Raw genomic sequence first — 26,979 nt, 5'->3', positions numbered from 1 at the left:
TTCTTGGCAGCCAAACAGACTCGAGGTGTTTCAGTATCTCTTCCTTGTTCTTGATTGCTTTTCCTGCTGCAGTGAGGAGACCTCTTTCCTTATAGATTGCTCCATGTATGTGTATAGTGGCAAAGGCATATTGGGAGTCAGTGTAGATATTGACTCGCTTGCTCTTGCTGATGGTGAGGGCTCAGATTAAGACATGTAATTTGGCCTGTTGTGCTGACCATCCGGCCAGTAGGGCTTTAGCTTCTAAGACCTCAGTGGCAATGGTTACTGCATAACCTGCTCTCCAGATACCTTCTTATAAGTAACTGCTGGCATCACTGAATAGCACGAGTTCTGGGTTCTGTATTGCTTGATCCCGCAGATCTGGATGACTCCTGTAGACTTTGTCAGTTACCTCGGAACAGTCACGATCTGGTTTCTCCTCTTCGGTGGGGAGGAAAGTCGCTGGATTCAGTGTCCGTACTGTTTCAAGGGTGACCCATGGGTTTTCACAGAGGAGCCCTTGGTATTATACTAGTCAAGAACTGGAAAGGAAGCAGTACCCCTGTGTGTTCATGGGGGACCTTGGCATTTAGTTCTTGTCCCACTGTAAGTTTGTCTACTTCCTTAATGAGTAGAACTGTGGCTTCCAGCACCTTGAGGCAGGGTGGCCATCCTGCTGCAACTGGGTCCAGACTCTTTGACAGGAATGTGACCAGCCACTGCCAGGGGCCAACAGTCTGTGTGAGAACCCCGAGGGCCATCTTTTCCTTTCATGTACAAAGAGATTGAAGGGCTTTTCTATATCTGGCTGGCATAGGGCTTGTGCCTGTCATAAAGCAGCTTTATTTACAGGAAGGTGGCTTTAGCCTCTTCTGTACAGACAGGGGGCTCTCAGCCTGGTCCCCCTAGGAGGCTATAGAGGGGTCTTGCCATTGCTGAGAATCTGGGAATCTAGATTCAGCAGAACCTTGCAGCCCCCAGGAATTCTCATAGGCTCTTCTTTTTCTGGGGCTGGGGTAAGGAGGTAATGACTCTTTTCTTCTCCAGCCCCAGTGCCCTCTTCCCCTGGGTGAGGAGAAGCCTAAGCACTGGACTTGTTGGTGAAAGATTTGTGCCTTTTTCCATGAGACTCAGTATCCTGAGCCTGACAGGAGTTGCAGGAGGGCCTTCGTGCCCTCTGCACAGTTCTCTTGGGTGTCACTGGCAAGGAGGAGGTCATCTGCATACTGGAGGAGGGCGCAGAGTGTGGCTTCTCTCGGAAAACTGGCAAGGTCTGCAGCCAATGCCTTTCCAAAGAGAGTGGATGAGTTCTTGAACCCTTGTGGAAGCTGCATCCATGTTAACTGCATCTGCTGCCCAGTATCCAGTTCAGTCCATTTGAAGGCAAACTGGTGCTGGCTTTGGGGGGCCAGCTGGAGGTAGAAAAAGGCATCCTTTAAGTCCAGGCAAGTGAACCATTTGGCAGACCCTGGGATCTGGCTGAGGAGGGTGTATGGGTTTGGAACTACTGGGTGCAAAAAAACAGTCACCTTGTTGATGGCTCACAGGTTTTGAAATGGTCAGTATCCTCCTCCTGGATTTTTGACTGGTAGGAGATGGGTGTTCCAAGGTGACTGGCACTCAACTAGAATGCCTGCTTCTATGAGTCTGGTCAGGTGTTCCTGGATGCCTGCTCTCGCCTCTTGTGAGAGGGGTTACTGCTGCTGTCTCTGTGGCTGGGCCCCTGGAGTCAATCTGCAATGTCAGGGGCTCGGTTATGGACAAGTCCAGGTGGGTTGTCTTCAGCCCATACTGAGGGGAAGGGAGCTCTGAATTCAGGTGGGCTATCTGAGGGGGCCTGGGCAAAGAATAGCCTCCATTTCTCTTCCCTGGGTGTGGTTATTGCCAGTATGAGGAACCCTGGCTCTTCTTGGCCTGGGTTTAGTTTGAGGCTGGTGCATCCAGTTGGTTCAAAAGTTATTTGGGTTCTGAGTTTCAAGAGTATATCTTGGCTGAAGAGGGGAATGGGGCACTCAAGTAGGTAGAGAAATTCATGTCAGACCTTGTGGCCCCCAAGTTTACATTGACGGGCTTGGCAGGAGTGCTGCTGAACTGCTTTTGTCCCAGAGAATAGTTGCAGTCCTTCCACTGAAGGGGGCTACAGGGAGAGTGACCACAAGTGTTCCATCCCTGTGTCAACCATAAAAATCATGTTTTGGCACCCCCGACCTTCATTTTGACTGTGGGCTCATGGGGGCCGAGAGTGAGAGAGAGCCAGGTCCTTGTCAATCTGAGTCTGTCCCTGCCAGGCCAATGAGCTTCTCCCTGTGAGGTTCTTCCCAGGAGTGACTAGGCTTTGGGGCTTTCCTTCGGTTGGGGCATTTGTTCTTCCAATGCCCCTTCTTTTTACAGTAAGTGCACTGGTCCCTGGCTAGGGGGGTCCTAGGCTTCCCCCCTCTTGGTGGTCGATTTCTTTCTGCCTTTGGTCACCCCTTTCCTTTAGGGCTGCTGCCAGGTGGCTGGCCTTTCTCTTCATTCATTTTTCAGCCTCCCTGTTGGCCTGAACTTCTCTGTTCATACTTTGTTGGCAATTTCAGTCAACTGGGTGATGTTCATTCTGGCGAAGCCTTCACATTTCTAGAGCTTCCATCTGATATCAGGGGCAGTGTAATCCATGAATGAGGTGTTGACCATTTGTTGGCTCTCTTGTGACTCAGGGTTGAAAGGGGTGTAGATACGATAAGCTTCACACAGCCTCTCATAATAGTCCCCAGGAGACTTTCCTGGTTGTTGAGAGACTGAAGATATTTTAGTCATGTTCATGGGCCTTTTGGACCCAGCTTTGATCCCTTGGAGGAGGGCGTCGTGATATCTGCGGATCTGGTGCTGTCCCTCAGGGGTGGTGAAGTTCCACCCAGGGTGCTCCTTGGGGATGGTGATTTCAGCCCATGCACCCCATATCAAGGACCCTGGCTGGTGTGTGTTCTTCCAGGCATTGGAGGGCCCCTTTGATAATCCACCTTCTTTCTTCCAGGTTGAATAGGGTGCAGAGAAGCTGTTGGCAGTCTTTCCAGGTTGGCTGATGGGTTTGGAAGAGGGATTCCATGAGATCAACCAGGGCTTGTGGCTTCTTTGAGTATGATGGGGTGTTGTGCTTCCAACTGAAGTCAGTCGTGGAGAAGGGTTGATAGTAAAACATGGACTGGCTGGATAGTCCTGTCTTCATCACGCCTCTCAGGCTCCTGTCTCTCGTACCAGCATCTGAAGGGTGCCTGCAACTGGTTGAGGGCGCAGTCTGGCTGCTCATCCAGGGGAGAGTCAGTCCACTGGGTGTGGAGGTGGCGGGGATACCGACAGTGGCACAGTGTCCGGGGCCTGGGGGCTGGGTGTTGATGGCCTTGGGGACACATAAGCTGGGGGCAATACTGGTTCTTCATCTGGATCACCAGCAAGAATTTGCAGAGGCTCAGGCTTCTGTTGGTCTTTTGTTGGCTGCTTTGTGGAGGAGAATAAGACCCTACCTTATCCCTGCCTGTTGCAAGTGAATCACACCCCAAGGGGGAAGGGTCTGGGCAACTCCTAACCAGGAGTCAATATATGGGAATTGATCAGAGTGACCTGGATCTCCAGTGATGATCCACCAGACTTGGTGGACCATTGGGACATCTAGAGTTCCTTCCGGAGCCATCCTACACCAAAGGTGGGCCATTTGGATTCAGCTCGGGTTTTTAAACTTGCCAGGGGTCATTTTTACTCCTTAGTTCCCTGGAAATCCCTTCCTGAAATTTTTGATCATGGTTTTGAGAACTGTGGGTTTGCTGTGTCCTGACCCCATGACGTGTCCGTGGATGGTGCTGTGACAACAGACAAGGAAGAGGTGCCCCCTCTAGAGAGGAGACCAGTTAGATGCCCATCTGTTCGTGCTCCTCGTGGAGACTTTGGTCAGCCTTGTCTAAGATGCACCCGTATAAGTCCTGGGCCAGGTCAGCTGAAGCTGAGTCACCATTATGTTGTGGTGGCTGACCGCGAATACATCGAAAGACCCACTCAGATTCTGTAGCACAGGCTGTGGAATCACAAATTCAGCACAAACTGAATGGTTTCAGTCGCCCTGCACACTCAGGCCAGATTCTAAACATTCCTTCGCTGGGAATCCCTACCTGTGAGACCTCTCAGTGGTCTTTGGGAGGTAATCAGGCTCCCCTTCCACCCTGTCAGGTGTGTCTGACCGGGTCAGGGGCCCCAGGCCTTTCCGTAATACAACATTGGAACCAGTTCCTCACCTGCCAAGTCTTCTTGAGTCCAGCAGTAACAGCAGAGTGAGGCTGGTCCGAGGCGACTTAGTGGGAGGCTGCAAAAAGATTATGCGTGTTGCAACTTCTCCGTTACAATCGCCCGTTCTGTCACCGCCCTGCCATTGCCCCAAACTGGTGGCAACAATGGGCCAGTGAGGTTAGGTTACCCAGTCAGGGAACCAAATGTTACTGAACTGTTGGGAGCCACACAAAGGCAACAAGATGGCCACTGAAACAACAAGACGGCCACAGTTCATGAGGTTCCTGCTTCACTTCCTGGAGATTAGCTGCGAGCCCGCGCGCGCCAACAAGAAAGCCCGCGCGCGCCAAGAGATACTCTTCTCCCCCTCCTTCCCCATTATCATATACCAATCAGAATGTAACTCGCTGCGCCATCCCTGCTATGCAGCCAATCCCCTGCTTACAAGTATCCTATGGCCCACTCTGCCCCTGAACACTGGTGTATATCTACCCCCGTCTTACAATAAAATTTGAGGGCTTGATCAGAATACTGTCTTGCCTTCGCTCTTCTCTCGCCCCCATTTTCTTTCAGGTCGGATCCCCCTCGTCCCCACAAATAACTAGGTCCCGCTGGACGGGACAAGTGGCGCCCAACGTGGGGCTCGAGGCGCGGATCCTTCGCAGGCGGACCCCCGAGTAAGATATCGTCTGGCCAGACCCCTTCTTGATGAAACAATAGGAGACGCCTTTCGCCGCTCACGGAGGTCGTCGTCCCTGGTGAGTACCAGCCGCCTTACAAGAAAATGGGAACTAGATTAAGTAAAGAAGCGGTCTTCATAAGAGACCTAAAAAGTTCACTTAGGGAGAGAGGAGTTCGAGTTAAAAAGAAAGACTTGGTAAAGTTTTTTATTTTTGTTGATGAAGTCTGTCCGTGGTTTATCATTAATGGCCCCGAAATTCATCCTAAAAAATGGCAGAAAGTAGGTAGAGATTTAAATGATTATCTTATCAAAAACGGCCCTGACTCTGTTCCTGTTTCAGTATTTTCCTATTGGGGTCTTATCAGAGATATTGTTGAAAATACTGACCCTGATAAACGTCAACTCTTGTCAGTGGCAGAATATTGCCTCCGCCCCCTATCTCGGGCGGCCTCAAAATCGTCTCTTTCGAGTAATCCCCCTGCCCCAAAATCAGCTAAATCCCCCTCCCCTAGCCCGACACCATCTTTGCTCGGTGCCCTCCATGATACCCCTCCCAAATGTTGCATTTATCCGCCTCTCCCTCGAGATTCGGACTTTGTCGATACACAAAAGGTTTTTCCAGTCGTGACTAAGAGCCAAAATGGCGAACCTTTAGATCCGGGAGACGCGGCTGAACTAGAAGACGAGGCGGCCAGGTATCACAACCCAGATTGGCCCCTTGCCGCCCCGTCGCTTAACCCCCCTTCTTACACACCCCCAGTTTTGAAAAGAGCCTCTTACACTCCCTCTATTCAGCCTCCCAATGTTTGCGCCCCGGCCTTTTTGCCCCCGTCGGCCCCTCCGCTACCCCCTCCGGCTCCCGGTCCTGTTAGCCCCCCTACCAGCACTGAAGACCTAATAGCACAGATAGTAGAACAAAGAATAACTTGCCATCTCCAAAAATTAGTTGTCTCCCAACCAGTTCGTCCCGCATTATATTCGCAAAGGGGCCTCTCTAAGAAACCGCTTACAGCCACAAAACCTAAAAAACAACCTAAAAAACTGCTCTTTCCTGTTCTTACCCGGGCCTCCGCCCGCTCTGGCCCCACCTCCACAACACATAGCCCGGAGGAGGGCGATCTTGAAAGCGACGGCGAAGACGCCCCTGCTGCTCAGGAAATAGAAAGTGAGGGAGAGGAGCAGGCTGAGCCAGAGCCGGCCGAGCCTGCTGATGGCCCTAGAGAATTTCACAAAATCCATTTCAAAAGCTTAAAAGAGCTGAACGCGGCCGTTAAAGCTTATGGCCCCAATGCCCCTTTTACCCTTTCTGTTCTTGATTCGCTGTCTCGAGGAGGACATTTACTCCCAGGTGAATGGCTGCGTATAGTCCAGGCTGTGCTTACCCGTGGTCAGTTTTTAACTTGGAAGGCAGATTTTGCTGACCGCTGTCAGACCATCGCTGCTGCCAATGTAAAAGACCCTCATTCCCCAACAGCGTCCTAGACTTTTGATAAGCTTACGGGACAGGGCAGATATATCTCTGAAACCAGGCAGCAGCGCCTTCCCCTTGGTCTTTTATCTCAAGTGAAAGATGCCGCTTTGGGCGCTTGGATATCACTCCCTGCTTCCGGGACTGCTAACACTCCTCTAACTAAGATCACTCAAAGCTCGCAAGAAGACTATAGCGAATTTGTTAGCAGACTGTTAGAGGCCGCCGAAAGGACCCTTGGTTCCGCGGCTGCCAATGATAAGATTGTAAAACAGCTAGCCTATGAAAACGCCAATTCGGCATGTCGAGCCGTCCTCCGCGGTAAGACTCGAGACAAAACTCTTGATGAAATGCTGAGAATGTGTAGAGATGTCGATCCTTTTACATCCAAAGTCCAAGCCCTTTTAGCTGTAGGTGCCGCTGTTCAAACTCCCCCGGCTTCTTATCCTCCTTCCTTCCCCAAGGGCGCACCGCCTATGCGTAACTGCTTTAAATGTGGACAGCCAGGCCATTTCGCTCGCCAATGCCCTACCACAGCTCCTCCTCCTAGAGTTGGGTCAGTCCCCGGTATTTGCCCTCGCTGCCATAAGGGGCGGCACTGGGCCAAAGAGTGCCGTAACAATCCAACAAATCCTTTTTACAGTACCACAAATCCTTTCACCCCCCCTTTTCAGGGAAACGGGCTGAGGGGCCAGCCCCGGGCCCCCCAGCCAATTCCATTTCAGCCGGCCTCGGGGAACAGCCTAGCTGTAGCACTCCCGCCCTCTATCGGGCCACACCCGGGAGTGCAGGACTTGACCTCTGTGCCTCCTCCTCAACAATATTAACGCCTGAAGAGGGAATTACAATTATTTCCACAGGAATTTATGGCCCACCTCCCAAAGATACTTATTTTCTAATTTTAGGGCGAGCTTCCACCACAATAAACGGCCTTATTGTCCACCCTTCCTTAGTTGACAATGACTATACTGGAGAAATAAAAATTCTTGCTAGTGCCCCCCAGTGCCCTGTCAGCATTATGAAAGGTCAGCGCCTTGCGCAGGCGCTCCCCCTCCCTTTAAGTACATCTCACCCTGCTATTCATAAGCAGCGAGGCTCCTCTACCCCAGGTTCTTCAGACTTATATTGGATCCAAGCTATTACTAAAGAACGCCCCACTCTTAAACTTAAGATCCAAGGAAAAGTATTTGAAGGAATTTTAGATTCGGGGGCCGACTCTACGGTCATATCTCAGGCTTCATGGCCCTCCAGCTGGCCCTTACACGCTTCCTTGACCCATCTACAAGGAATTGGGCAGTCAAGAAACACCTTACAGAGCTCACAGTTATTAAACTGGGAAGATGAAGAAGGAAATACCGGATTCATTCAACCCTTCGTAGTTCCTGGGTTGCCGGTAAATCTTTGGGGAAGAGATATCCTTTCTCAAATGAAGGTCATCATGTGTAGCCCTAATGAAGTTGTAACACAGCAGATGCTTTCACAGGGTTACCTCCCTGGTCAGGGGTTGGGCAAACTAAAACAGGGAGATCCCAACCCGATACTGGCCACGCCTAAGATAGACCGCTCAGGTTTAGGGTTTGAAAAACATTTTTCGTAAGGGCCGTTGCTCCTCCTGCACTCCAGGCAGACAAGATTACTTGGAAAAGTGATGTTCCTGTCTGGATCGATCAATGGCCCCTTACCACTACAAAATTAAATGCAGCCATAGAGTTAGTGCAGGAACAGCTGGCTGCTGGACATATTGAACCTTCTACATCCCCTTGGAACACCCCAATCTTTGTAATCCAAAAGAAATCAGGCAAGTGGAGGCTCCTACAAGACCTCAGGGCGGTTAATAAGACTATGGTCTCTATGGGCGCATTACAACCGGGAATTCCCTCTCCAATAGCCATCCCTAAAGGGTATGTCAAATTAGTAATTGATCTAAAAGATTGCTTTTTCTCCATACCTTTGCATCCTGATGATTGCAAACGTTTTGCCTTTAGTATACCCATTACCAATTGTGTAGGGCCTTCTCCCCGGTTTCAGTGGAGAGTTCTCCCACAAGGAATGGCCAACAGTCCTACTCTTTGCCAAAAGTTTGTAGCCCAGACTATAGACCCCTTTAGGTTGCTCTTCCCCACTTTGTATATTATCCATTATATGGATGATATTCTTCTTGCCAGTCCTGACCAGCAGCAGCTCTATGCGGCCAGTCAACAGCTAGTCACTGCCCTCCGAGATCGAGGACTACAAATTTCCCCAGAAAAAGTCCAGGTCCACCCCCCCCAACTTTTTTTAGGCTTTGAATTATTTTCTAATAAAATCCTCACTCAAAAAATTCAGTTAAAGAGAAGCTCCTTAAACACTCTTAATGATTTTCAGCGTCTGCTAGGAGACATCAACTGGCTCAGGCCTTATTTAAAGCTGACCACCGGAGAGTTAAAGCCCTTGTTTGATGTCCTACGTGGAGACCCTGATCCTTCCTCCCCCCCGCTCGCTTTCATCAGAAGCACAAAGGGCATTAACCATTGTAGAGCGGGCTATTTCTGAACAGACCATTAGCTACTTCTCTCCACATCTAAGTTTGTGGCTGCTCATTTTCCCTACCCCCTTCTCCCCTACAGGAGTCCTTTGGCAAAACCATCCACTATTTTGGGTTCATTTGCCAGCCTCCCCCCCTAGAGTCTTAGCTACCTATCCTCAATTAGTTGCTGCCCTTTTACGTTTAGGCCGAGAGGCAGCTCTCAAGTTGTTTGGGAGAGACCCTGAAGTTATAACCCTCCCATACAATACATCTCAATTACAATGGCTTATTCAACATGATGATGATTGGGCAATTAGCTGCACCTCCTTCCATGGGACAATAGATAATCATTACCCTGCAGACAGATTAGTCCAGTTCCTTCAAAAGACCCCGGTTGTCTTTCCCAAAAGGACTAAAACCACGCCAATTGCTGGGGCCGTAATGGTGTTCTCTGATGGGTCCTCCTCCGGTATAGCCGCTTTCAGTATTAATGGGCAAGTTACCCGAATACAGACAGACCTCTCTTCTGCACAACTTGTTGAACTAACTGCAATAATCAAAGTTTTTGAGCTTTTAATAGATGCCCCCTTTAACCTTTACACTGACAGTGCCTATGTAGCAACCTCTGTTCCCCTATTAGAGACAGTGCCTTACATACGTCCCTCTACAAATGCTTCCCCCCTATTCGCAAAATTGCAAAAATTAATTCTAAACCGCGAGGCCCCTTTTTTCATCGGGCACATACGCGCTCACACTGGCCTTCCAGGGCCGCTTGCCAAAGGCAATGACAGAGTTGATCTGGCGACTCAATTAGTAGCCTCTGTCACGTCAGACTCACCCTTGGCTGCAGCCCAACGGGCTCATGAACTACATCATCTCAATGCTCACACTCTTAGACTCAAATTTTCAATCACCCGAGAACAGGCCCGCCAAATAGTTCGGCAATGTCAAGGATGTCTAACTCTCCTCCCAGAGCCTCATAACGGAATCAACCCCCGGGGGTTGGTTCCAGGAGAGATATGGCAAATGGATGTCACTCATTACCCTCCCTTTGGTAAATTAAAATATATCCATGTGTCTATTGACACATGTAGTGGTTTCCTATGTGCATCCTTGCAAACGAGAGAGGCAACTAAAAATGTTATTACCCATGTTCTCTCATGCCTGGCATATCTACCACAACCTAAAATCTTAAAAACTGACAATGGGCCTGGATACGCCAGCTCTAGCTTTAAACAGTTCTGTGCGCAGTTAGGTATTAAGCACATAACAGGAATTCCCTATAATCCGCAAGGCCAAGGCATTGTTGAAAGAGCCCACTTAACCCTTAAAAACATGTTATTCAAATTTCAGTCGGGGGGAGAAGTACTCTATCCGAAAACAGGTAATGCAAAGACACTCCTAAATCATGCACTGTTTGTTCTTAATTTCCTTACTTATGACTCCGCGGGTAAAACCGCTGCTGATCGCCTTTGGCATCCCTCCACGGCAGATAATTATGCACAGGCTATGTGGAGAGATCCGATGACCAACACATGGCACGGGCCTGACCCTGTGCTCATATGGGGGAAAGGACATGCTTGTATATATGATGCTAAGGCACAAAATGCCCGATGGCTCCCAGATAGGCTCATTAAACTTCTAGACACAAATAGAGGCAAAAACAATAATAATTCCAGTCCAGGGCATATTAACCCCTGAGAAGCCTTCCCTTTCTGTTTATTTTCAGGAGGCAAAAATGAAGATATGTACACTATTGACCCTCGTCATGACCTTTCGCCCCGTTTGGACCCATCAGATTTTCAATTTCACTTGGACAGTCACCAGTGAAGCAGGAGACGTCGTTTTCAGTTCTTCCACTTTAGCAAGTTCCCCCCCATGGCCTGTTCTTGCCCCTGACCTCTGTGACTTGGCCGCTAGAGCTTCTGCGGCCTGGGGGACCCCAGACATTTACTTTCCTTTTTCCACCTCCCCTGAGACCTACCCTGAGGGACAATCTACCACCTCTCCTGGGTGTAACAACACCCCTAAGAGAACCTACCTCAGAGAAACAGAATTTTATGTTTGCCCGGGAGCTCATAGAGATCGAGCCCTTAACTATAAATGTGGATATAGAGACTCCTATTTCTGTGACTCCTGGGGGTGTGAGACTACAGGAGATGCTAGTTGGAAGCCTAGCTCCACCTGGGATTATATAACTGTAAGTAGGGCTTGGAATCCCAAGCCTAACTCAACTGTTACCCCAGAATGTCAAAGCACCCAATCCACAAGGGGGCGATGTACACCGCTCTCCATTGCCTTTACTGACAAGGGAAAAAGGGCCCCTATTGATGGATGGCTCAGGGGACATGAATGGGGGCTAAGGCTTTATGTTTCAGGGAAGGACCCTGGGCTCACTTTTAAAATCAAATTAATTCGATCCATTCCAAACGCCAACAAGCACGTTGTCCTTGGCCCTATTGCCCCTAAGGCAAGAGACCCAAGACCTTCTAACCCTTCTCCCCTGTCTACTAGTACTGTTTTCCAGGCCTTGCTCCCCCCAGTTTTACCCTCTACAGGCGAAATCCTTAAAGGCCTGGCTAATGTGACTGCAGAATCCCTTAACTCCACTGGATATAGCGAGTGCTGGTTATGTTTCTCCCCCGTTCCCCCGTTTTACGAAGGGATAGCAGTTTTAGTAAACACCTCAGCAGACCTCATACTTACCAATGACTCCAGCAAGACTCGCTGGTCAGACCCCTCCCGTTTTTCAGAGACCTCTCCGGGTCTCACATTGACGCAGCTTTCGGGAATAGGCCTCTGTATACATAGCCCCATCTTGCGTCTACCCCCTCAGCTAATACCCATTTGTAACAGCTCCTTCTCACCCCCGCTGTCCTATGAATTCCTTGTCGCGCCCAACGGTACTTATTTTGCTTGCTCCTTTGGCATAACGCCCTCTGTTAACCCGCGCTTGCTAATATCTAACAATGAATATTGTGTTTTAGTCATGCTCATGCCCAAGATTTCCATACATCCCACCGAAGACCTCCTTCCATATTACTCGGGCTCTACTCGCACTAAGCGTGAGCCAGTAACCGCCATTACCTTATCTGTAATATTAGGATTAGGAGCAGCTGGGGCTGGAACAGGCATTGCCTCCATAATTACTTCTAAACAACAATATTATGCTCTTAGTCAGGCTATTGATAAAGACATACAAAATCTGCAAGAAGGTTTAGACAGCCTGAAAGAATCTGTTGTCTCTCTCTCTGAGGTAGTGCTCCAAAATCGCCGAGGGTTAGACCTCCTTTTCCTGAAAGAAGGAGGCCTCTGCGCTGCTCTTAAAGAAGAATGTTGCTTCTATAAAGACAAAACAGGGTTAGTGCAAGATAGCATTGATAAGGTTAAGAAAAACCTAGAAGCCAGGCAAAAACAAAGAGAAAAGGATGAGGCCTGGTATAAAAACTGGACCTCTGCCACCCCTTGGTTAACTACTCTGATCCCCACCATCCTTGGACCCTTGGCAGGATTCTTCCTTTTAGTGTCTCTTGGCCCTTGGGCCTTAAGAAAACTGACAGTTTTTATTCGAGAGCAGGTTGACCAGCTTGTCAAGCCAGCGGTTGCTGTTCATTATCACAGACTTACAGCCTGTGATGAAGAGTCTTACACCGAACCAACCAATGCTCCCGGTCTCCGGTTCTCAACTTTACAGGCGCCTCAACCATGGTACCATCGATTCTGGCACCGTACTTAATGTGGCCCATATGCTGGTCAGCCAGAACCAGACATACCCCTAACTATGAGGGTATGGGCATCGAGATGAGTGCGAGACAAAGTACCGCAAGGGAGGGTTCTTCCTAGAACCTCTCTGGTCCTCCCTGAGAATACGCCTGGCTTGCATAGAGGTTGGTATCCATATGTACATAAAGCCTTGATATATTAAGATCAATGTAGCTTTCAGCTCTGCCTCTCCTCCCTAAAAGATACCGAGAGCATTTGCGAAATGTTACCCTGCTGGAGGAGCCAGGCCTCTATTCCCTCACTCGATTAAGGCCCACCTTTCTGAAATAAATAGAAAGGGAGGAGATGTTGGGAGCCACACAAAGGCAACAAGATGGCCACTGAAACAACAAGACGGCCACAGTTCATGAGGTTCCTGCTTCACTTCCTGGAGATTAGCTGCGAGCCCGCGCGCGCCAACAAGAAAGCCCGCGCGCGCCAAGAGATACTCTTCTCCCCCTCCTTCCCCATTATCATATACCAATCAGAATGTAACTCGCTGCGCCATCCCTGCTATGCAGCCAATCCCCTGCTTACAAGTATCCTATGGCCCACTCTGCCCCTGAACACTGGTGTATATCTACCCCCGTCTTACAATAAAATTTGAGGGCTTGATCAGAATACTGTCTTGCCTTCGCTCTTCTCTCGCCCCCATTTTCTTTCAGGTCGGATCCCCCTCGTCCCCACAAATAACTAGGTCCCGCTGGACGGGACACTGAACCTGGTCTGGATCGCCTGATGGAAGAACCAAGAGGCACTTGGAGGTCTTGGGGGGTGGGAGATTTATTTCACAGCAGCAGTCTCAGAGAAGAGTGATTTCCAAAGTTCTGATCCCTGAGCACAGGCAAGGGAAGCAATTTATACTTTTCTACTTCCATATATGTGGCAGTTTGGTGTGCATGGCAAGCAGGGTGGAAGAAGAACCCAGAAGGGCCCCAAGGTGGTGTTGGGGGGCTGAGATTCTCCTGTTAGCCCTATCAGCTGTAAGACCCAACAGACTTATTCCGGTCTATGCTTCCCCCCAGTGAGGAGACGAAGGCCACGGCAGATCGATGCAACAAGTAAGAGGTTTATTATTCCAGCTAGCTGGGGTCCAAGTGTCTACCTGACGCAGCGGGTTTCAACAAGGACCCCGAGCACTCAAAGCCAAGGGTTCATATAGCATTTTCAAAACACTTAACTCATAGTAATTTTCCACAGCTGCACATTATTTTTGCAAGTCATACATCCTGGAGTTAAGCGAGAAAAGGCCACTCTTTAATTGTTAGGGAGGTTCTGCACGATAAGCTTGGTATGTAAGATTAGCTGACCAAGGTTAGCTGACCAAGGTTCACAGCTGCCCACCACCTGGTGTTCATGATTAGCTTGTTTTTCAAGGCCTTACCTAGTTCCAGTTTTTTTTCTAAGTCACATACTCAGAAAATGGCTTCTAGGCCCTTAAGATGGCTACCCTTATGCTAACTTATTTCCATTCTTACATTCCCCTCTTCTTCTTGTATCTATTTCAATCATGAAACTAGAGGTCATCTGTTTGGTCAACACTCTGATAGTTCTGTCTCAACACCATGATTTGCATGGTGCTAATGCGTTCTTTGATAAAGGTAACTAGGCGGTTTAGGATGCAGGGGCCAAAAGTTAGAATCAATATTAAGATTATTAGTGGCCCTACTAAAGTAGAGATGAGGGTAGTGAACCATGGAGAGGAGTTAAACCAGGACTCAAACCACCCTTGGTTTTGTTCTCTTTCTCTTTTTCTTTTAGCTAACCCTTCTCTAACTTTGGCCATGGAGTCTTTTACTACTCCTGAATGATCTACATAGAAGCAACATTCTTCTTTAAGGGCAGTGCACAGTCCGCCTTGTTGGAGGAATAACATGTCTAACCCTCTTCTATTTTGCAGGACTACTTCTGATAAAGAAGTTAAAGAGTCTTGCAGGGTGGATATGGATTTCTCTATTTCTTCTAAATCTGCTTCTATGGCTTCTCTGAGACTGTGGTAATGCTGGTTCTGGAGAACTAGTGAGGATGCTCCTGTGGCTGCCCCTGCTGCCCCTAGGCGGAGGCCTAGTAAGAGGGAGATAGTCAGACTCACGGGTTCTCGTTTGACTCGGAGCGAAGACTGGCTTAGTTGGGACAGGAATTCATCATAAGGATGGTAAATAAGGCGGGGAATTAATTGTACTAGAACACAAAAGTCAGACGTTTCTCTTAACTTCTGGGAATGAACACATGGAGTGACTCCGGTTTGGCAGGCCCACTACCCGTTAGATGGGGGAATATAATAAGTTGGGGTTGTGCTTATTAATTCTGTCTTGTTGCAGAGGGAGGTGTAAGTTTTAGGAACTTTCCCAATGCAGGTCCCTTTCCCACTTACAGAGGATAAAGTGAGTCTTGGTCCTTTCTGCTGCCATCTACACTGGGAGGGGTCAGAAGACTGGTTGAGAGCATTAACAAACGCTATACTTTCATAGTAAGGGGGAGCAACATCATAGCATAACCAGCAGGAGCGAGTTAGCTCGGGATGGGAGTTGTTGACAACTTGGAAAGCGCCTCTGATTAGACTAAGAAGCCGGGCTGGCTGGCTTGCTATAGCGGGGGCTGGTGTCCAAGCTGGGCTCAGGCTCTGGGGAAGGGACTTAGGGGGCTGTGTCACTTTGAGGGGCTGTCTAGGGGTTTTGGGTGCTTCAGGTTTCAATAATTTATTTGGACCTAAGGCTATCTCAACTATTGGCTCAACTTTTAATTTGACTCGGATAAGGGTTCCAAAAGGAGGGGTCTGATAAAGATATAGGCCCCAGATTAACCCTGACTGCCATCGGGTGTCTTTTTTACCTTGTTCTGTGAACTGGAGCCTGAGCAGATTACAGTCTGGATTGTACCTGGTTTGGGTACATGGTTTAACAAATGAGAGAGTGACGAGCTGGGGGGTTACTTGCCACTTCCACTCTCCATCATTGGTGGTAACACAACTTCATTGTGCACAGTGTCGGGACTCGGCCCCTCCGCACTGCCGCTTCTCTGGTCCTGTTCGAAACCCCGGGCACGCATTAAACCCATTTTGACTCACAGAGACTCGGAGCTGCTTTTCTTGCCAGTCTCCCCCTCCCATTCCAACTGGACAGAACTGAGGGGCGCAGGGAAGAGGGGGGCCTGAATGCTGACTCTTGCCCTTTCTGCCTCTCTTTTCTAAGTCTGCTACTCTATCTAGGTTAAAGTACAGGTTAGGGAACCACGTGCCTAAGGGGGTCGTGTGGGAAGTGTGGTTGTATATTTCATGAGTTTCCCAGTTCTCTATTTCCCAGGTGAGCCGATAGGGGACATGGGGGTTAGGGTCGCTGAGTGCAATAGGGGAAAGGCACAATATATATAAGATAAGCAGCGCAGTCTTAGCTTTTGTAAATTGTCTTTTTCCAGCTGACGTGGTCATCTTGGAATAGAGTTTTTGGGAACGGTGCGTGGGTCAGCTGAATGGCGCTGGTGTCTCCGGACGTGCACCTGGTCACTTTAGGGGTCTTCTGGTGATTTTAAGCTGGAGAGGATTCTCAGGAGACTGGGCTCTCCACGCGAGATGGTCGTCAGCTGTCTCGGCTGAGATAACGGGTTTCACATGAGATGCGTGAATCCAGGCGGCAATCCCGTTGACTTTGACTGCTGTTGGGGTAGTCAGCAACACTAAGTAGGGTCCTTTCCACCGTGGCTCGAGGGTCTGCGCTCGGTGCTGCCTTACAAACACAAAGTCTCCAACTTGGAACGAGTGGGCTTCTTCTGGAGTGCTGGGCTCGTAGACTGCTTTTAGTTGGGTCCACACTTCTCTTTGGACTGCCTGGAGAGCTTTCAACCTATTATATAAATCGCAGTTGTCAGTCTGGGTAACGGGGAGGGGGTCATGCAGGCAAGTAAGTGGGGCGGGGGAGCCATACAAGATTTCAAAGGGGGTTAGATTGAGTTGAGTAGGGGTGTTCCGAGCTTGGAACAAGGCCAGGGGAAGGAGCACCACCCAGTCTGAGCCAGTCTCTATGGTCAATTTAGTTAAGGTCTCTTTTAGGGTTCGATTCATCCTCTCTACTTGCCCTGAACTCTGGGGTCTGTACATGCAATGTAATTTCCAATCGGTCCCCAAATACTTAGCAACTCCCTGACTTACCCGGGTGATGAAAGCGGGTCCGTTGTCAGATCCTATTACCTTAGGTATCCCGAACCGAGGAAATATTTCTTCTAATATTTTCTTTATTACTACTGCAGCTGTTTCCTGCCTTGTTGGAAAGGCTTTGACCCATCCTGAAAAGGTATCTACAAACACTAGGAGATACTTAAATTTATACTTCTCTGGTTTAATTTCAGTGAAGTCTATTTCCCAAAACTTTCCAGGCCGGTTCCCCCTTGCCCATTTTCTAGTCCATTTCTTCTTCCCGGGCGAGTTTGTTTCTTGACAAGGAACGCACGGCTTAACTACAGATTCAGCTATCTGCTGCAGGTTCGGCACATACCACCCAGAATTTAAAACAGTCTGAGTAAGTTTGTGCGCTCCTAAGTGTGTCCACTGGTGCATCTGTTTGATTATGGCTTTGGCAGTTGCTTGGGGCAAGATGATTTTTCTATCTTGGGTGCACCAGGCTCTCTTCTGTTCATCAAAATAGTGAGTACGATCTTTGGAGATTCTAAATCTGCTGGGCTATATTGATAGGGTGGCAGACTTGGCTCAGGCTGAGTTTCAGAGAGGAAGATTTCTACAGTCTTTGAGGCCACTTCTCGGGCAGCTTGATCAGCCATATTATTGCCTACGGCGATGTAGGACCTCCCGTGTTGGTGAGCGGGGCAATGAATTATACTTACTTTGGCTGGTTTGTGCAGAGCTTCTAAGAGTGCCATGATTTCCTGCTTGTTTTTATTTCTCTTCCTTCAGAGGTGAGGAGTCCTCTTTGTTGGTAGATGCACATGGCCATCGCAAAGGCGTACCTGCTATCTGTATAGATGCTAATTTTCTTTCCGGACCCCAGTTCTAGCGCTCTCGTAAGAGCAATGAGCTCAGCTTTCTGTGCCGAGGTTTCCTCGGGGAGGGGCTGAGCCCACACTATCTTTTCTCCATCTACCACAGCCGCTCCTGCCTTACGCTTTCCTTGGTCTAGGTAGCTGCTTCCATCTGTGAACCAGGTGGCTTCAGCGTCTGGTAAAGGCAGGTCAGTCAAGTCTTTACACCACCCATGGGCTTCGGCTAACACTTGCTGACAGTCATGCACTGGGGGTTCAAGATCAGGGTCTGGCAGCAAAGTGGCCAGATTGAGACTGGTCAACGGAGAGAATGTCACCCGGTCGGAGTTGAGCAACAGGGCTTGGTAGTGAGTTATCTGAGCATTCGTAAGCCACCGATGCAGGGGCTGCTGGATTATGCTTTCTAGTGCGTGCAGAGCAGTCATGGTTAGATTTTGCCCTAGGGTCAATTTGTCCGCATCTTTTACCAGTACTGCTGCTGCAGCGATTATTTTTAAGCATGCAGGCCAGCTGGTGGCTATTGGATCTAGTTTTTTAGACAGTTATGCTACGGGTCTTTTCCACTGTCTGAGCTTCTGAGTCAGCACCCCTTTGGCTATCCCCCTGTTCTCCGCCACTAACAGGTGGAAGGGTTTTGTGACATCGGGGAGTCCCAGAGCTGGGGCAGACATTAATACCAACTTAATGGCATCAAACGCCTTCTGTTCTTTCTCTCCCCAAGAGAACAGTGCAGCTTTGGTGAGAGGGTAAAGGGGGGCTGCCATCTCTGTGAACCCGGTGATCCATAGCCTGCAAAATCCTGCAGTCCCCAGGAATTCTCTGACTTGCTTAGGGGTCTCAGGTGGGGGGATATGGAGAACAGTCTCTTTCCTTGCATCTGACAGCCACCTCTTCCCTTCTCATAACACATAGCCCAGGTAGCTTACCTGTCGTTTGCAGATTTGTGCTTTCTTGGCTGATGCCCAATACCCTAGAGTTCCTAATTCTGCCAGAAGTTTCTCCATCCCTTTCAGGCAATCTTCTCTCATTTTGGCTGCAAGCAGAAGATCATCAACATATTGCAAAAGATCATCAACATATTGCAACAAGGTTACCTGGGGGTTAGCTTCTCGATATAGCGCCAGGTCTTGGTTGAGAGCTTCATCGAAGAGGGTGGGGGAATTTTTGAATCCCTGTGGGAGCCAGGTCCACATGAGTTGCCCCGTCACTCCTCCGTCCGGGTCTCTCCATTCAAAGGCGAAAAGCTCTTGACTCTTCGGCGCAAGTTGGAGGCAGAAGAAGGTGTCTTTTAAGTCTCAAACAGTATACCAGCCTCGGAGAAGTGGCAGGGAACTTAAAAGATTATAAGGATTAGGAACCGTGGGATGAATGTCCATTACCTGCTTGTTAACTTCTCGCAGGTCTTGGACTGGGCGGTATTCATTTGTGCCTGGCTTCCTGACAGGAAGAAGGGGGGTGTTCCAGGCAGATTGACATCTGCACAATATCCCCAACTGGAGGAATCGGGTGATATGGGGCCAGATTCCCTCTCTGGCTTCTCTCAGCATAGGGTACTGGTGAACGGCTACGGGGGTGGCTTGTGGTTTTAGTTCAACATAGACGGGCGGCCTATATTTAGCCTTCCCGATTCCTGCTATCTCTGCCCACACCTGAGGGAACTTTCTTAGCCACAGGTTGAGGTCTCTGGAGCCTGGGTTCTCTTTTTCAAATTCAAAGAGTCTCTACTCATCTTCTAACATCACAGTCAATATCTGGATGGGGTCCTCTGAGGGCCTTTTAAGCTGTGGCCCCTCTGGCAGGAAATGGATCTGGGCTTTCATTTTTGTGAGCAAGTCTCTTCCCAATAAAGGATATGGGCAATCCGGGATCACGAGGAAAGAGTGAGACACTAATCCTGTTCCCAGGTCTACCGTCCATGCGGTGGTCCAAGAGTACAATTTATTTCCCGTGGCTCCCTGGACCCATGATTTCCGATTTGAGAGCAGTCCATCAGCTTGTTGCAATACTGAGTGCTGTGCCCCGGTGTCTACTAAGAATCGAGTAGGTTTCCCCTCCACAGTTAGGGTTACCCTAGGTTCGGGGAGGGTCTCCGAACCCTGTCTCCCCTAATCACTGTTTTCGTGCATGGTCAGAATCTTAGGGTGGGCAACGGGTTTTTCCCACTGCTGAGGTTTCTTTCTCTTGTTTGGGCATTCTCTGGCCCAATGTCCTTTCTCTTTACAGTATGTCCACTGATCCTTATCTAGCTGTTGTCTCCTGCCGCCTGGCCCTGGTTTAGGTTCTCTGGTCTCTCTCACAACAGTGGTGAGGATTTTATGGAGGTTGCGTTCTTGCCATCTTTCTTTCCTCAGCTCTCTTTCCTCAGTCTCTCGCAGCTTCCTACCTTCTTTTTCCTCCTCAGTCTCTCTATTATGATACACTTTCTCTGCCACCTGTACTAAGTCTTGCAGGGTTTTGTCCTGCAGTCCTTCTAGCCTCTGCAATTTCCTCCTGATGTCTTTACTAGATTGATCTATAAAAGCTACAATAACTGTGGCTTTATGTTCCTCACTGACTGGATCATACAGAGTGTACTGCCAAAAAGCTTCCATGAGTCTTTCTAAAAATACTGAGGGGGATTCATCGGGTCCTTGAAGGACTCCCCTTACCTTAGCCAAATTGGTGGGGTGCCTCGCTGCTCCCCTGAGACCTGCCATCAGAGCCTGGTGGAAGACTTTCAGGTGCTCCTTACCTTCCAGGGTGTTGAAGTCCCAATCAGGTCTGGTCAGGGGGAACCCCTCCTCGATAATGGCTGGGTTCTGAGTGGGTTGCCCATTGGCCCCCGGTACATTGTTCTGGGCCTCTAGGAGGATCAGGTCTTTTTCTTCTGTGGTAAACAGGACCTGTAACAACTGGTTGCAGTCATCCCAAGTGGGCTGATGGGTAAAAAGTAAAGATTCAATCAGATTGATCAACCCTCTGGGATTTTCTGAAAAAGGGGTATTTTGGGCCTTCCAGTTGTATAGGTCTGAGGAAGAAAAAGGCCAATACTGTAGGAGTTGCTGGCCATCCTTGGGGGGGGGCCGAGGGCTCAAAGGGGAAGTGCCACAGTGGCCCCTGGTGAGGGGGCCTGGCGGCTCCTTGTCCCTCTGGCTGGGCCAATGTTCTGCCCTCCGCTGGCCTGAGGGGTCGGAGGAGGTGGGGGAACGATGGGAATGGGAGGGACAGGAGGAACAAGAGAGAGGGGGGGGGAAGGAATAGGGACCGGGGGGGCAGCAGGTTGGGGAGGAGCGGTAGGAGTGTATGGAGGGGGAGAATCGAGGAGGAGGAGATCTGCATCGGGGGGTGAAGGCAGAACTTTCTTAGGTTCTTTCGGGTCTTTGCCAAGCGCAAAAACCTGTGAAGGTGGGTGGGGTAAGAAGGGCTGAAACCAAGAGGGGGGTTCTGTGACTAAGCTTTCCCAAACAAGAATATAAGGAGTCTGGTCTTGGCGTGCGCGGGATCCGGTATCGAAAACTTTCTTCTTGACTGCTTGTATAAGGGGAAGAGAGAAAGATCCCCCGGGGAGGCCAGCCAACCTGAAAGGCCGGCCAATCGGCTGAGGCCAGAGTGTTCCATTTATCCTTTTTAACAAGAACAGACATATTATTTGCTCTACTCTTTACGTCCCCCCAGTGTCTTAAAGTCAAGTCTAAAGGAGTCGTCTGCATCTGTCCCATTTCTTCCATCAGCAACAAAACTAGGATAAACACAATAGCTAACAAACAGGTGCCTACAGAAAAGAATCTACCGCGGCCACGGAGGCAAAACTGAAACTGAGTTGAGGACCTGTCGGACTGCAGCGGCAGCTGACTTTCCTCACAGATGAGGACCTCGTCCTCCAGACCGGGGCAAGGGACGTCTCCCAAGACCCTTGGCCAGTGACCTGCCAGCGCATCTGCCTAAGTCAATGCCGACCCAGACACAGATTGGAGCTCCCACAGGCTTTATACAGGTTTCCTGCTTGTTCGCGAACAAAAACACTGGGTGCGCTCACCATCTGGCAAGGCACTTTCTTATTAAACACAGAATGTTCTTACAGGTTTGACAAGAGACACACGGACACAAACACAGTAATACCTGGCCAGGGCAAGCCTCTGATCCTTGGCTTGTCGTTCCTCCGGTGGGGGGGGCACGCGATCCCGGATGAGCCTCCAAATGTAAGACCCAATGGCCTTATTCCGGTCTGCACTTCCCCCCAGTGAGGAGACGAAGGCCATGGCAGATCGATGCAACAAGTAAGAGGTTTATTATTCCAGCTAGCTGGGGTCCAAGTGTCTACCCGACGCAGCGGGTTTCAACAAGGACCCCGAGCACTCAAAGCCAAGGGTTCATATAGCATTTTCAAAACACTTAACTCATAGTAATTTTCCACAGCTGCACATTATTTTTGCAAGTCATACATCCTGGGGTTAAGCGAGAGCAAGAGAAGACCACTCTTCAATTGTTAGGGAGGTTCTGCATGATAAGCTTGGTATGTAAGATTAGCTGACCAAGGTTAGCTGACCAAGGTTCACAGCTGCCCACCACCTGGTGTTCATGATTAGCTTGTTTTTCAAGGCCTTACCCAGTTCCAGTTTTTTTTCTAAGTCACATACTCAGAAAATGGCTTCTAGGCCCTTAAGATGGCTATGCTTATGCTAACTTATTTCCATTCTTACACAGCCATGTTTGAAAAATGTAATTTTCCTTGTTAGGTCTATTTTCAGAACACTTTTATCACCCCAGAAAAAAATCCTATAGTCCTTAGTACTCACTATTAATCTCTCCAAGTCTGTGGATTTGTTTATTTGTGGGTAAATTGAAATATTTCCAGAATCTCTCACATGGCCTTAGTCCATCTCCATATCAATAGGTAATTATAGGGGAAGCCAGGGAATATCTAGACTGGAGAGGTTGGGAGGGGGCCTCTTCTTCTGCAGCCAGGTTGTGAGAGACTCGGGCGAGCAGAAGTGGATGACTGCTTGTAAGAAATAAATGAGTTTCTCCCACTTTATTTCTCCATTTTGACTGATTTTGGTTTCAAAGGTATTTGCCACAGGATTCCCCCCCCCCCCAGAATTACACTATTACAGATATGTCACATAAATGGAATTACATAATATGTGGCCCTTTGTGACTGGCTTCTTTTGTTTGGCATGTGTTCAAGTTTCATCCATATTGTAGCATATATCAGTATGTAATATTATGATTTATAAGAAATATGTATTTGGTCATTCAGATGACCAAAATAACCTTTTCATATATATTTGGTCTTCATCTGTCTACCTTCCCAGCACACTGCTTCCCAAACCCTTGGAATTTCCTGAGTGATTAGAGCAATGGGAACATCTTTTGTTATAATATTTGGCCCTTGGTCCTCAGTTCCTGAAATCTGAACTGGGTATCTTATTATTCATGCCAAGTCCCTTTTTACCACACTGGGTTTATGTTAATGAGATGACTTTTGGAAATCAATTAAGGATGGGGGCTGGTTGCCAGGGGAACAAATCTTGATTAGAGTTGGAATTTTCACTCCAATCCCCGAATTTCCAAGGAGGAGAGAGGGGCTGGTTATTGAGTTCAATCACCCCTGGTTATATAATTATGACTCTATACTGAAGGGACTGTAGCTGGGGGTGGGGGAAAGGGGTCCCCTTCCCAGAGCAAATAATCTGGTGAGACCAAAGTAAGGCAAAGGGAAGAGCAGGATGGGAGAAACCCTTTTTATTGCTCACAATGAGGCCTGGCTCCATTCATCCCCTCTGGCTACCACGCACTCTCCCTGGTCCCCACTAGCAAAGACTGCTTGGTGCTCTGTGTCTCTGTAGCCACAGGGCCCACTCACTTCCCTGCTCACCTCTTCCAGGAGGAACTATTTAGGCAGGTCTTTGGTGACTGGCAGATGCCAGACCATTTATGTACCAGGAACAGAGGGGAGAAGAGAATGGCTGTTTCTCTACCCCTTGCCCCAAAGGCTGCAGCAGTAAACACCTATTGATATGTAAATGAAACAAGGCTGGGGCGGGAGATTCTGGAAATTCTGCGATTTATCCCATTGCAAACAGGGGTCCAAGGGCAAACAGGCCCAAGATGTGCCACTTTTGCATGCAGATTATTTTGAACTGAAAACATCAAGGCTCAAAAACTCAGGAAGATACTTTGACTTCCTCCACTACCCACAACTGCATAAAAAGAATTCAGATGGAGAACCTGCTCCAGGAGGAGAGCTATCACCCTAGAGAGAGCTATATTACAGTGTCAGTGTAAGTCCGGGGAGAGGAAATCCTGGGGCAAGATACCTCTAAAACTGAAATCAGTCAAAGGGAGAAATAAAGTTTAAAATCTATTTACTGCTTACAAACTGCAGTCTGGGGCTGTTGGTCTTTCCTGCTCTGGCAGAAGCAAAACCAGCTTCCCCACCACCCCTCACCTCTCAGGTACAGATAAGCCCTCTGTTGCCCAGGTAATTACCCATTGATATGGAGATGCACCTCTCTCCACCCCTGAGGAGTGATGCAAATGCAGTAAAGCCATTATTTCTTTCTACCTCTGAATGCCTATTGATATGCAGATGTACTAAAGCCAGGTGAGATATTTTGGAAATATTACAATTTTATCCACATTCAGCTGGGGGCAGTAGGGAGCGATGTGGCTGAGCCTGTTGAAATTTCTCTCTGTGCCCCACTGTTTCTGTGTGGGCACAAGTATTTTGTTTACCAAGCATTTACTCTTTTCATATTTCTGTGAATTACTTCCCTTTTCTGTTGAAGTCTCAGGCCTCAACCCCCTTCTCCTAGGTTCTGGATGACACACAGACTTCATTCTCCCTGACTGTCTTTGGAACCCATGCCTGTGGCATCCCTCTGTGTACGTGATTCAGCTTTGGTTTTTCCTTCTGTTAATATGCCTCATGTCAGTTTGATTCTTAAATTAGCTAGCAGAACCAGGAGGGGTAGAGGAAATTTATTCCTCCACACCTCCATAAAAAACCCAAAAGGAGAAGGTTCAGAGAGAGCTTCCAGGTCAGCGAACATGTGGAGATTCAGGAAGACTATTGGAAGACATAGAAACTCCATGCCCCTTCCCACATACCTGCCCCATGTATCTCTTCATCTGGCTGTTGATTCATAACCTTTAATATCCTTATAACAAATTGGCAGTCTAGTCAGTAAATAGGCTTCCTGAGTTCTGTGAGCCACTCTAACAAATTAATGAAACCAAAGAGGGGGTTGTGGGATCCTCTGATTTATAGCCAGTGGGTTAGAAGCACAAATAACAACCTGGGCTTGTGATTGGCCTCTGAAGTAGGGGGCTATCTTGTGGGACTGACCTTAATTTGTGGAATCTGATGCTATCTCAAGGTTAATAGTGTCAGAATTCAGTTGAATTGTAGGACACCCAGCTGGTGTCCAAAGGATTGGTTTTGATTGTGGGGTGTGGGTAAAATTCCAATATTTCCAGAATCTCTCACCTTGACTTAGTGCATCTCCATATTAATAGGTGTTTCCAAGAGGTGGAGAGGAGTATTCCATCTCCATATCAATAGGTAATTACAAGGGCAAGCCAGCACAAATCGGGACAAAGAGGTTGGGTGGGGCCCCTTTTTCTGTTGCTGGTGGTGAGAGACACAGGAGAGCAGAAGTGGGCAATGGCTTGTAAGCAATAAATGGGTTTCTCTTACTTTATTTCTCTGTTTGACTGATTTCAGTTTCAAAGGTATTTTGCCCTGGGATTTTCCCCCAGAGTTACATGGGGAAACACCTTTCACACACTGGAATTTTTAGACAGAAAGACAAATATGAGCAGGATGAAAAGAGGGTAGAATCCACAAAGAACTTAGGGAGTTAATCAGATAAAACTAGAGAGCCAGAGACAATTTAGGGGATTAATGAAGCCACAGGGACCAAGAGTGACTTGAAGGGCACAGACACTTCCCAGATAAAAACCTCAGAATATAGGCACTCCCCAGATAGCAAAAATTCCCCAGATAAAAAAATGTCAGAGTGTAGCTCATATCTTCAGTCTTCCAATCACATCAAGCTCCGAAGGACAAAGAATGTCAATCAAGGACTTCTCTGCCCTGACAAAAACCCCATAAAAGAAGCCTCATGGTAAGCAGCCTGCTTTTGTGTACCTGACTCTGGCCTGCTCCTCCCTTGGACTGTAATCAAATAAACCTGCCTTTATCTACCTTGACTCTGGCCTGCTTATCCTTTGGAGGGTATTCAAATAAAACTCTCATTCTGCTTCATAACTGTATCTCTGCTTTTCAACTCTTTTTTGCAGTGGGGATAAGAACCAAGAAGAACAAACCCAACCTGTGACAGAATTGGTATCAGAATCCTTCAGAACCCTTTCTTTACTTTCTCTTCTCTTGGCCCCTTGGAGACCACTCTCTCTAGCTCTCCTACTCTATTTCTATTTGTTTTCATAGTCATTTGCTGGCTTTTCTTCCTCTACCCAATTTTTAACGTCACTATCCTTAAGAGTTCTTTCTTGGCCTTTCTCTTCCCACTGTGCATACCCTCCTTGTTTGAAGTAACAACTTCAACTCTGATCTGAGTGCTAACCACATGCACATAAATCTCTACCTTTGGTCCAGATCTATCATGAGAGCTGGCTTTTCATATTGAACTGACTGCTGGACATCTTCCATCTGGGTTCATCCATTCATTCTGTAAACAGTGTCTCTATTATGTGCAAGGTTCTCTACTAGATACTACAGGTAATAGATATGTGTGAAGTAGACATGAGACTTGAATTCTTGCAACTTATAGTCTTAGTGGAGAAAATAGACACTAAATATATATTCTCACAAATAAATACATAATTACATACTGTCATGAGGGCTGTGAAAGAAAAGCTTGAGGTCTTAGGAGGTATCTTAGTGGTGACTCAAACTCATCTTTTTAAAACTCAAATTGATGATTCATTACAATCTGACCCTTTTCCTTATTTTCAAATTATTTCCTATCCCTACATGTATTCAACAAATACTGAACAAATTTAATGAGTGCCCACTAAATGGCAGACAACACCCTTCCCTCCGGGTGCCCAAGCATGAAATCAGGAAAACCATCCTAGACCACATCCTCATGTCCCCACATGCAATCAATATTAATTCTACCTCCTTAAGTTAGTTATGTTAGGTCATGAAAGCCAAGGAAATGCAGGAGTCCAGATTGATGACAGCAAGATTTAATAGAAGCCTTCACTACAGAGGTAGTGAAGGGCTTGGTTGGAGAGACTACAGCCCTGAAAGGAAAAGGTTTTGGGGTTTTATGTTAATCAGTCTTTAGCTAAGTGGATGTTCCCAAGGGTCTGGGAAGGATGCAG

At 48.2% G+C, this 26,979-nt stretch overlaps 1 protein-coding gene across 1 annotated transcript; it reads right to left on the bottom strand.

Moving 5' to 3' along the window:
• Window positions 1–1,112: 1,112 nt before the first annotated feature.
• LOC130679349 (uncharacterized) lies at window positions 1,113–26,299 on the bottom strand. Its single transcript, XM_057487947.1, has 9 exons — window positions 26,235–26,299; window positions 21,742–21,813; window positions 20,375–20,955; window positions 19,023–19,080; window positions 18,570–18,676; window positions 17,611–17,818; window positions 3,217–3,456; window positions 2,044–2,119; window positions 1,113–1,394 (listed from the first exon to the last, which is right to left on the bottom strand). Exons 1-9 carry the CDS (start codon window positions 26,297–26,299, stop codon window positions 1,113–1,115), a joined length of 1,689 nt encoding a protein of 562 aa, XP_057343930.1.
• Between the last annotated feature and the right edge of the window lie 680 nt (window positions 26,300–26,979).

Source organism: Manis pentadactyla, chromosome 10, assembly GCF_030020395.1.
Source record: "Manis pentadactyla isolate mManPen7 chromosome 10, mManPen7.hap1, whole genome shotgun sequence".
NCBI classification, from domain to species: Eukaryota; Metazoa; Chordata; class Mammalia; order Pholidota; family Manidae; genus Manis; species Manis pentadactyla.
This window is presented reverse-complemented; position numbering and strand designations above follow the sequence as displayed.